Source organism: Malus domestica, chromosome 12 (assembly GCF_042453785.1).
Source record: "Malus domestica chromosome 12, GDT2T_hap1".
Lineage (NCBI taxonomy): Eukaryota > Viridiplantae > Streptophyta > Magnoliopsida > Rosales > Rosaceae > Malus > Malus domestica.
This window is the reverse complement of record NC_091672.1, coordinates 17,526,427-17,538,437: the sequence shown is the minus strand read 5'-3', so window position 1 is coordinate 17,538,437 and position 12,011 is coordinate 17,526,427. Positions and strand designations below refer to the sequence as shown.

The following is a 12,011-nucleotide window of genomic DNA, read 5'->3' as shown; positions in this document are numbered from 1 at the left end:
ACGAAGTAGACAAAAATTAGTAAAAAGTTAGGGAGGGAGGTGATAATCTTTGCAGTGGCCACTTGGTAATAAACAATGACACTATAAATTGAGGGAAGTGATTTTTAATTTTCTCACTATCATTTGTAGATTCGCAATGAAAATTTGAAGCATCAATCATGAACAAATGGGTGGAAATTGCAGCATTGATGTCAAGATGTAAACTTTCTTTTCAAAAGAAACAATGACATATAGACTTTATGGGTATTGTGAATAATGTACATATTATGATATAGGTTTATATCAGAGGAGAGGGAGGGCGCCGCCCTTGGCAATGGTCTGACAATTCCACAAAGCCCCCTAACCCTAACAACAAGGTTTCTATCAAAGGAGAAGGAGGGCGCTGCCCTTGGTAATGGTCTTTATCTCTCTAAAGGTTTAGCTGCTGCTTAACGTTCAGCTTTGTTATTTTTCTTTACCATGTACATCCTAAAAAGTTGTCATGTTTTTCGTTTTCACTTTGCATAAAGTAATGATTTAAATGTTATTCATGCAATTGTCAAACAACATAGGATTTTGGATGCAAGTTCCTAACTAAAGTCCATGAACAATAGTAAGTAGATGCAAATATAAAAAGTGATGGTGATGAAAACATTAAGTACTCGTAGCAAAATACTAAACAACTTAAATGTCAAAATATAAAACCTACATCACAATATGTACATTATTCACAATACCCATAAAGTCTATATGTCATTATTTCTTTTGAAAAGAAAGTTTACATCTTGACATCAATGCTGCAATTTCCACCCATTTGTTCATGATTGATGATTCAAATTTTCATTGCAAATCTACAAGGAAACTGTTAGACTAGCAGCCCCATTGTGTTTTTTTGCTTGTTTCTCCGCACTAGACTGCCCTGCAAGAAGGATAAAAGTGAGAACTAACAACAGACAAAGACAGAGAATCATATATCGGGGGAAAGGGAAAGCCCTAACTAACTACTCAACTAGGGTTGGTCGAAAGAGAAATACCCCAAACAAGTGTTGCCCAACCTCCTCTTCTTTGCCGCCTTCAATGGTGTCTTCTCTCTTTGTCTGTCTCTCTCTCTCTCTCTCTTCTTCTCAATAACAGCTGAAGGTTAAGCAGCAGCTAAACGTTAAGAGAGAGAAAGACTATTACTAAGGGCGGCGCCCTCCTTTCCTCTGATAGAAACCTTGTGTTAAGGTTAGGGGGCTTTGGTGGACTTGTTTTGTTTCTGAGTTTTATCGTTGGTTTTGTCTTTTTCTTTCTCTCCCCCTCTTTCTCTTTCTTTTAATTTTTATGATGTTCGTTACTTCCTTCCTTCTAACTTGTAAGGGCTCTTTCGTCTCCGTCAATTTAATTCTAACATCTCTTTTTTATCATTATTATTATTATTTTATGTTCAATTATACTTGTAAAACATATATTGCCAAGTCTGAGATTACGATTATCAACCCACATAAATTTATAAATGTTGTATTTTTATTTCATTTTTTTTCCTTTTATAATGAAATTGGATTGGAGGCACGATTTCTTGGTTAAAAACCACCGCTGTAGTGGCAGTTTGAAACCGTATGACTTGTTGCGCTATACACATACGTGTTTTTTCTGCTTCTTCAGTACCGCTACCTTTACCAATGGCCTATGTTGGGATATCTGCAGTTTGAGATATAAACTGATGGAATGGCCTCCGCCTATCCCCCTCGGCAAGGAAATCTAACAATTTGAGAAAAAACCGATTTGCAAACGTGGTGGAATTTGTCTCTTCCACGTTTGATTTCTGAAGGGAAAATTAGGTTCACAGCCTTATTTTTGTTACTCCATTGATTAAAATCCTATTCATTTTCAATTTTTGATCAAGGTTCTTAGGTATTAATAACATCATTAATTATTTGAATAATAAAATATTTTTATTTTTAAATATATTCCTTTAATGTTAAAAATGTTACAATTATTATATTTATATTTATGGCTAAATTTTTTATCATATATTTTTATTTTTAGTTTGTACCTATTTTTAATTTGCAAATATTTTTTAATTTGTACCAATTCTCTTTTCATTTTTAATTTGTACCCATATATTAGTTTCTTTTTGTGCCCATATTTTTTGAAGTTTTATTTGTGTTTGTAACCATGTGTATACCCTCACGAGACATTGTATAATTAATCAACGATAGAAAAATTACATATGGTATATTTATGTTTTATGCTTAAACTTTGTATCATATATTTATATTTTTAGTTTGTATCCACTTTTAATTTGCAACATTTTTTTTTAATTTGTAGTATTTTTTTTTTAGTTTTATTTTGTACCCATGTATTAATTTTTTTTAGCGCCTATATTTTTAAAAATTCATTTGTATTCATAATTTTTAATCTTTTATCTGTACCCTAATTTATTTCTAATGTACCCATTATTTTTTATTAATGTACCACTTTGTTGTATGTGAAATGTACCAATGTTTTTGTAAAATGTACCAATTTTTTTAACACTATGGATACATTCTTTTGCCATTTATTATTTCTTATTTTTACATAGTTTTTATCCATTTATTCAATCAAAATGTTTGAATTTTTTTATTGTAACTGTTTCTAATCGTATTATAATGAGGGATTTTAAATTTATAGGATTATAAATCTTATAAAATATCAAATAATTAATGTCAAAACTATAAAAATATAAATATTAATAGTAATATAATGAGGTGTACAAAGTCAAGAGACCTTGATCAAATTTTGAATATTATTAAGGTTTTAATCAAATTTTGATTTCTAAATTGTACAATATTACTATTTTGTCCCTATTTTGTTGGGTAGTTGTTAATTATTTTCTCTATCAAAGTAAGGACATAATTGAAATATTAAAAGCTCCACCTATTTGAGATTCTCACTTTATATATATATATATATATATATATAGAGAGAGAGAGAGAGAGAGAGAGAGAGAGAGAGAGAGAGAGAGAGAGAGAGATGATGTTCGTTCGTTGGATCGTTCCTTCTAACTTGTAAAGGTTCCTTCGTCTCCATTAATTTAATTCAAACACCTCTTTTTTATCATTATTATTATTATTTTATGCTCAATTATACTTGTAAAACATACATTGCCAAGTCTGAGATTACAACAATCAACCCACATAAATTTATAAATGCTGTATTTTTATTTCATTTTTTTTTCCTTCCATAATGAAATGGGATCGGAGGCATGTTTTCTTGGTTAAAAACAAACGCTGTAGTGGCAGTTTGGATATACTTTGATTTTGGTTATTTGCAACATTTTGTTCCGTTCAAGCCTCTGCCGTCTGTTGTTAATGCAAGATGGATGCATGATTTTGGCTCAACACGTACTGTGTTTGTGTATAGTCACAGATAGCAAGATTCCTAAGCAACTAATTCAATCTGTGTTTCTGTTATACATCATTGACAACGCACGCACACACAGCTTCAACCACCACCAGCTGCAGCCTCCGTCCGTCGAGTACAGCCACTGTAACAAAATTCTATTCTCAACGTCCACCCGCCCGCCAACCTGCATATTCGGCATCGCCATTGCCAGCCATGTAAGGAAACATCACGTATTAATACAATGGCGCGTTTACTAATCCGTAATCAAATTGAGAGGAATTGGATTGAGGGGGAATTGGATTGAGGAGGAATTGAAATGAGGTGGAATCAGAATCAGATTCCTGTTGAAGTTGTTTACTAAAACTGTCAGGAATCGGAGTAGGAATGATGTTGAGTCCATATAAGTTGTTTACTAATTCATTTCAATCGGAATGAAAACTAAGTTGATTACTATATTGCCCTTACATAAATAAATTATTTTCATACTAATAATTTAATTTAATTCTTAATTAAATTTATATAATAAAATTCATCTATATAAGCATGTATAAATAGGTTTTATTTATTTATTAAAAGATGACAAAAATGATATTGAGTCTATATAAGTTGTTTACTAATTCACTTCAATCGGAATGAAAACTAAGTTGATGACTAAATTGCCCTTACATAAATAAATTATTTTCATACTAATTAATTAAATTAAATTCTTAATTAAATTTATATAATAAAATTATCTATATAAAAAAATATAAATAGGTTTTATTTATTTATTAAAAATGACATAATGAGTGTCAAATGAAGGGCAATGTTGGGATAATAAGAAACAAGTGAGGGCATAATTGGAATAAAATATGCATTCCTAATTCCCTTGCCCTTAGGGAATTCAAATACCTCACAAAACTAGGGAATCCGGTTCCTCCAATTTCAGGAATTGGATTCCTTGTTTCGTGTGGGCTCCACCACTTTTTTGATTCCTTAATATTTAGTAAACACCAGAATACTCCGTAATCGGAATTCAATTCCCTTTCTTTATTCCGATTACCCTTACGTAAACATGCCATCAAAGTGATGCTCGGCATCATTACTAACGCATGCGTATTATGAGATTGAGATTCCATACCTTCACCAACCCTTTTTCGTAATTCTTTAGTAAATTTAAAGCATTCAATACCCTACCGCTAACACCTACGCTATTTACTCTACTTAAAAAGTATGCTACTCAAAAGACACCCTTTCTACACAGCAGCAGAACTACGGAATATGACTGACAGGATCAAGTAAAGCTACTTGAATCAAATATAATTTTACTAGCACTACAGGACATGAGGAGACGCACAGGAGAACTACCTGGAAGCACCATTGCAAAAGCCTGATCCAGAGGTTAACTCTTCAAATAAAGCATCAGAAACATATGAGAGCAACCGACTGATCATCCATGTATACCACCTTGCACCCGTGCCATTTGTACTGTCCTTACTCTTTCCATGAAACCTTGCCGTGCTCCCATCAATTCCAATGGTTGACATTCTGCAGACTTCATATTGCACCACTTCCTAAGCAAAATAAAATATGCATTGCATGAAATGATGATTCACACCCATCGCCATGCTCGTTGGCAAGTTCCGTCTCAGCATCCCAGATTTATAGAAGCGAAGCATCCGACCGTAATTCCTCCTCAAATCAATAGTGGAAGATTAAAGTAAACACAATGTCTAAATGCCAACAAAGTCCATGACAAACCTTCACACAGAGGGTTGAAGATTATTGAAAGGAATTATCAATTTGACGAAAGAAAGAGCTAACCCCTCAACGACTCTGATGCCAAATTGGCGAAAATCTAAGTTCTAGTCATTCCCAATAAACACAATACATCCAAAGTCTAACCACCTCACGAAAAAAAAAAACTCATATTGGACAGAGAAAAAAAAATTATGAAACAAATATCAGTAGCTAAATTGATATACAATAAAACATATTTTCAATAAACATCTAGAGACCTTACCAAAGTAAGCCATCAACACTCGACAGATGAAAATGCCGTGCTAAATGAAGACCCCTCCCTTCTTGCATGATCAGTATTCCCCTCCCTTCTTGCATACACTCCAAATAGCAATACATCCTATTTGTGTATAGTGCCAAAATAGACAAGACCAGGAATACTATCATACAAATCCAGTAGTCAGTAAGAAAAGGTTCTCTATAGAGCATGTCAGAAGGTGCAATAATTTATTTTCGCGAATTGACACACTTCTCACACGTGCTACACCAGGTATCGATGCATTATTGGTACATAAATGTACGCAGATCTTTATGAAAACTTTCCAGTTTCGTTCACGTCTCTCATTGAAATCACTTTAAAATCTTTTTATTTATCTATTTACTTACTTTTATGTCAAAAGAAAATGATACGGTATCTCAAAATTTGGAAATATTGACTAAATGAGGCCAAACAATTCATAGCATTAGAATTTCAGATCTTAAACCAAATGGAAGATATTATGTGTACGGCATTGGAGGATCCAATATAACTATTACCTGACGGTCGCTCTTTAAGACGAACTTTCCTAGAGCTCCGAATAGGGGAAGTGAATGGCTGTAAGGATTCAAATTCATAGCAGATAGCTCTTCAGCAACTAAAGCAGCATCTTCTTGGACACAATTATGTGGAAAAGCAGATAAACAGAGCAAGGTAGCACTGGGAAGAAATTCACCAGGGCGGCCTGTTCTTCACTCGATGTCATTGGTGGTACCCAAGAGAGATGCGAAGCTGAAATTACTTTTACTGCCTCGTGGTTTGCTTAAAAAATGATCAACCGTTCTCAAACATGTAATATAGGATCTGGCAATGCCTCCAAGCTAAGGACTTTCTCAGCTCAAGTTGAACTGTTTGCAGATATCCTGTGCGGGGAGGTAAGACAATTATAGTATTAACTGATGAAATTTAATTCACAAAATACAAAGAAATGAAGAAAACTTTTTCTTCTCCAGTTTAAAAACATTTCATAAAAATAATTTCCACTTTCACTGTGGAAGTCAGATTTCTTTATGACAGAACATAAATGGACAAAGAAAGTATGAACATATATGCAATGCAACAAAGGGTAATATTATGAAGGTGCACTGCTAATAGGACCCTCACCGCAGAGAGCTTTTCCCGCCAAGGAAATCAATGAATTGTAACCCTAGAGATAAACGGGCCTCGGACGAGCTCAAGGAAAATAGGTAGTGGTTGACGTTTTTGTACATTATGACTCGCGAAAGGTGCCCCATCTGCTTTTTCCCATAAGTTTACCAACACTGTGAGAGGCAGCAGCAGCTGTTACATGTTCGAACCCAAAATAAAGCAGTATCTGTTCAACTCTGTTGGGTGAGGAGCAAAGGACAAAAGAAACTGAAATCAATTTCAACCAGCCAGCTTGCCATCCAAGCCTACAAAATCTGAGAAATGTATCAACCAGACCAAGTTCTAGTTGAACAGTGGCAGGGGATCTGGAGGAAGATTTCCTTCGCGGCAAACCTGCATCAACCGGCACCACATTCGAAGTTGGAACAAAAATAAGTTAATCTTAGAAGCAAAAGTTATCTCATGCTGCAAGCAACACAAGACAAAAAGTAGGTATAGACAAAAGATTTAGAAGATACAAATGCAAGTAAATACTCAAGAAATCTAATTCATAAGTAACCACCAATTCTAGAGCAGCCACTAACACCCATAAGCAGAAATAGAACAAGGCACTGAAGTTGTTGAAAGTGGATCATCAGATACAACACCAGCACCACCTTTGCCATCAGTCATCGGACGTTTGAGTATAAAAAAATCACCTGAAACCGCAACCGCAAGGTCTCTGGGGACAAGTATACGAGAGCGCTAGCTTTAGGTTGTCCATATGTAGTTCGAAAGCCATGTACTTTGCAGGCGAGAACAATGTCGACCAGCAGATTTTAGTTTACCATCCACCGATGTAATGCAAACCTCGAAAGTCAGGCCCAGATAGCTCAGCAATGTCCGTCCTCCATTCTGCATTACAAATAAGCGAGAAATTTTTTTTAAAAAGCTTCAAGCTTTCAACCCCTCTCCCTCTCTCTCTCTCTCTCTCTCTCTCTCTCTCTCTCTCATCAATTCCCTACACCAAAACAACTTTTATTGATAATATTAAACTAATTGTTGCTGAGAGAGAGATTACAGGAAGGAAAACATGAAAAAGTTTCATACTTTAAACTAAAATTTAGCATGAGAATCGAGGAGGAGCAATAAATAAATACCTCTACAAACACTTGCAAATTAGCAATGTCAATTGTCGCCGTCGCCATGAGAATCGACCGGAGTCGACCCAAACCCCAATACATACGCCTCAGCTTGGGACCGGACACCCTCTTGCTCATTTTCTTGCGGTGGCGCTGGCGGTGGTGATAAGAGGCGGCGGGTCGGGTTTAAAGTGTGACCCTCAACCCACGAAGTCGTTTATGACGGAGAAGACGGTACAGTGGATGGGACTGGGACTGGACTGGGAAGTGGGAAACCATTAATGGTTTGGATTATTACATTTTTCGTATTCCGCACGCAAAACTCAACATTATTAGTTTCTTGTTTTTACTTTTTAAGGAAACTTTTCCAAAGGCCTCTTCGGATTTCCAATTGTATTTGAGTAATCCATTTGGTTCCTAAATTAGTTTTTCTCTATTCTTTTTCACGGTAAAATGGTATGTGTCTTTATAGTAGTGAACATTAGTCGGTCTTCTGTACGTCGAATTATGAAATGCATCTAAGAGTAACTAATTATAAAACACCTCATTTCACTTGGAAGTTATTGAAGTGACATCTTTTGGGCGAAAAAGTTGAGAGCTCTTCGCTTCCAGAGACTTGGTATATAACCAACCACCCAGAAGCATTGTTGCTTACTTTTCAAAATTGAAGGTGCTTATATGTTGCTAGATTCTATGACTTCAGTGTTGTTTACTTATCCAAACTAAAGATATAGCCCGGTTGTCAAGACAATGATATTTACTTATCCAAACTGAAGATATGTTGACGGGAGGGAGGGTTGGGTGCGTGAGAAGTGTTTTGCGTAGAGCGAGGGTTTTTGCGTATAACAAAATATGCCTCTGCGTGTTTATCATCAAGTCACATTTCGAATTTACGATAGTTGAAGTTTATGTCGATAACATTAATCTCAACGGGGCTCCTAAAGAGCCAGAAAAAAATTGTGGTGCACCTCAAGTCAAAATTTGAGATTAAAAAATTTTGGAAAACTCAATATTGTCTCGGCCTCAAGATCGAACATTGTTCTGGCAATATTCTAGTCCACCAGGCGAACTATACCAAGAAAGTGTTGTGTAGTTGCTAATGAGGATAGAGGAAGCCTTCAAGTACTCATATGGTCATCCGAACATAAGTCTCCTTGTGAGCGTTTATCTTTCTGTTTGGTTAGATGTGGTGGTTATATATGTAGATAGCAACTGTATTGTGTTTTTGTCGGGTTTGTAATCATGAAAATGTATTCCTTATGGATGATGTTCCTCATTTTATTTTATTAATGAAATACTTATTACCTTTAATGTAGCTTTCCAAGAGGTTTTGGAGAGAGAGTGATTAAAAAACGTTCCGACAACAATTGTGCTATTAGATTGGAAGCTATTATGTTTAATTTTTCGACAATTTAAGTCACGTAACTTGCATATTAAGAGCTTATGGATGAGTAACTGTATTACTCTCTAAAGAGTGTCGTGCGCATGTCAAACAATTTTAATTGACAGATTACTGGCTACTGCATTAGTAGTGCAATCGATTGAATCCAAGAAATCAGGATTCATTTCTACTGAAATTGGCCATGCACGCTAAACTCAAAACGGAAAACAAAAAGTCTGCTTGCCAAAAGCCAAACATAAGTAAATATTAGAGGCATCAGATGCTACACTTAACGTCAACATTACAAATCGTTCCGAAAATACAATACGCACAAGTAAAAACACCTGATGATTACATTACTTAGCTAGAAGTGACTAACTCCTTGACAAGTCCTTGTGTCGATCCATAAAAGTCTTCTCCTCAAGAAGGGATACATCAAAGGAGGCAACACCAATCACATTGCGCCAAGGTTCTTCTCCTCACATCAGCAACAAGTGTATCAGAAGATTGAAGTCAAGCAAATCCGTTCCCAGGACAACTTGGCCAACCTCTTCACCAAGTCTTTGCCGAAGACGACGTTTCAGAAACTTGTTCAAGGAATTGATATGCGTAAACTTTTTGAGTTGTAAATTGTTAGTTCTCTTTGGAATTATGTCAAACTCAGGGGAACAATCCAAGTATACTCGCTTGATCACACAGAGAAATTCCTACACTTTCTCCACTCTCTCTCTCCTTGTCGCAACCCCTTATTCCCTTGTCACTAAAATAGGCCACAACGGAAATTCTAAAAAATCATCGTTAAATTTACTTTCATGTATTTGTGTTGGACATTTTACATGCTTGGAAATGAAATCCGTTCTGGCTGCCAATTTAGACATGAACCAACGCCCCATAGCTTCTCTCACACTCCAACATGAGGAAGATGTTCAAGCACTTGGCAAAACTGAAACTGAAACTGAAAGCGTGGGATGATGACATACGGAGGAGATGGACGACCGGGTGCCATTGTAATACCATTAAAATGTATCTGAAGGGGCGGGGATCAAAACCCGTGCATGGACGGGGAGGGGAGGGGAGGGGATGGAGAAAACCATGAACAGAGTCCTACTAAGCAGCAACCGGCACTCTGTTGGGAACATAAGTCGATAGATACACACACGAACGACACACCCCATCATCATATTCTCCACAAAAAAAGAAAAAAAAGCCTGCTTGCTATAAGCCTACCAACGGTTAACCTATTTATGCTACTAAACCTCTACTAAAAAAAAGTCTTCTTGCCAAAAGCCAAACACAAGTAAATAATTTGAGGCATAGATGCTATCGAATATACACTTAACGTCAACATTACAAATTGTTCCGAAAATACAGTACGAACAAGTAAAAACACTTATTACATATCTTAGCTAGAAGTGACTACCTCCTTGACAAGTCCTTGTGTCGATCCATAGAAGTTACACAATCTCCTCCTACCTACTTCAAGGGTAGGGTCACTTCGCCAGACCCCGAATTATGGCCCGCCTTTTTCCTAGCCTCGTTCCTCGCGGCTTTCTGCACTTAGCCTCCTTCTCCTTCTCCCTCTCCTCCTCCCTCCAGATCAGGTACTCCCTCGTCCTGGCATCGGCCTTCTCTAGATCAGCATAAAAATCTTCCAAGTCAAAAGGCTCATCAGATAATGCAATCTTGCGACCATCACCATCAGTCAAAAGGTAGAGACATTCGGGAAAGGGGGTTTCATCAACAGGCATGTCCTCAGCAACTGGCCATGGCCATGGTGGCATAGCGGGAAATTGATAGGCCGCCTTGTTCTTGTTTGGTGAACGATAGGCCGGCTTTTTGGCAGCCAGATATCTGTTCTTCTTCTTAGCCTTATAGCTCGGTTGATGTGCATCCTCGTCCTCCTCCTTGCCCGTAGAGTTTCTAGTACTTATGAGATGCTCCGAGGTGTTACACACTGATAGTTTGTTATATTGGGAAACAAGGGCGGACACAGCACCAACCGTAACTCCCTTGCGAGCACTGATATCGCCAGCAGCCTCCATCGATTACCTCTGCAATGCACTGATACATATATCAATCACAGTATTAATCATACAATTCGTTGCCAATCAAACCCTAAGAACCGAAATTGCTTCATGGATCTCATGATAATAATTAGAACCTTAATTCAAACCCCAAAACTGAAATTTAGAGAATTAATTCAAACCCCAAAACTGAAAATTGGAACATTAATTCAAACACCAAACCTGAAATTGCTTCAACGAGAGAGAGAGAGAGTTACGTTTACCTAATCGATGAGATCGAGCCTGTGTTCGCCTTCACTCGTTCGTTGGTTGCCAAATAAACCCTGTTTCAGAAAACCCAAAAAAATCGGTTCATCATCCATGTTAGCTGCTAGAACCAAACCCTGAATTAAAATTAAACTACAAAAATAGAAGCAAACTGAGAGAGCAGCCAAACCCTAACCTACCTAACTAAATTTAATTAATTAATTACAGCAAATATATTCAAGCAAATCGAGTACCTGGTTGCTCGGTCTGTCGTCGGATATGAGACTGAGACGGAGAGAAAGAGCGTCTTCCTATCTGTTCTTTTCGTATACCAGCGCAGTATACGGTATTGATCCCTTGCCCGCCTTAAGAGCAATCCCATCCCACCCTACAAATTGCCCCACGGTGATTGAATCCCCATTCCAGCCCATGCCAATTTCCTCACCGAATGAGTGGACCCAACTCCAACGGGCAAGGCAGTCGGGTGAGAATGGCATGAGGCCTTTTTTGAGGCTATCTAAGATCATCCACGTTATTAATATTTTTTTGTTTGCTTCAGGCCCGTGACTTTAACGTGCGAAACATGGCGAGTGAGCCGACCAAAGGCAGGTGGCAGGGCCCACTTGCAGGCGCACTCGGACTCTTCTAAAAGGGGGCGATGTGGGTTGTTCTCAACCGTTGGATTTCCAACTACTATATTTCTAGGCCGTAGGATTCCCAACAGTAAAAAAATTTGAATTCTCATACCAACGGTTGGGCCACATGTTCGC

At 37.1% G+C, this 12,011-nt stretch overlaps 1 protein-coding gene and 1 long non-coding RNA gene across 3 annotated transcripts; both read right to left on the bottom strand.

Moving 5' to 3' along the window:
- Positions 1-3,392: 3,392 nt before the first annotated feature.
- LOC114819923 (uncharacterized) lies at positions 3,393-7,819 on the bottom strand. The gene is made up of 5 exons (XR_011574030.1): positions 7,609-7,819; positions 7,168-7,363; positions 5,881-6,243; positions 4,693-5,016; positions 3,393-3,529 (listed from the first exon to the last, which is right to left on the bottom strand). It is a non-coding gene; the product is annotated as an uncharacterized lncRNA (long non-coding RNA).
- A 2,450-nt stretch (positions 7,820-10,269) lies between these two features.
- On the bottom strand, positions 10,270-11,744 carry LOC103413700 (uncharacterized). 2 transcript variants are annotated; one of them, XM_008352142.4, is made up of 3 exons: positions 11,496-11,744; positions 11,259-11,318; positions 10,270-11,022 (listed from the first exon to the last, which is right to left on the bottom strand). In XM_008352142.4, exon 3 carries the CDS (start codon positions 11,011-11,013, stop codon positions 10,462-10,464), a length of 552 nt encoding a protein of 183 aa, XP_008350364.3. In that variant the 5' UTR covers positions 11,014-11,022; positions 11,259-11,318; positions 11,496-11,744; the 3' UTR covers positions 10,270-10,461. The 2 variants fall into 2 exon arrangements, with proteins under 2 accessions (XP_008350364.3, XP_070665845.1); XM_070809744.1 differs by having other exon boundaries at positions 10,270-11,032; positions 11,496-11,725.
- Between the last annotated feature and the right edge of the window lie 267 nt (positions 11,745-12,011).

Coding starts and splice junctions, on each gene's coding strand:
- LOC103413700 (XM_008352142.4), bottom strand. CDS start 11,013: ATGGAGGCTGCTGGCGATATCAGTGCTCGCAAGGGAGTTACGGTTGGT.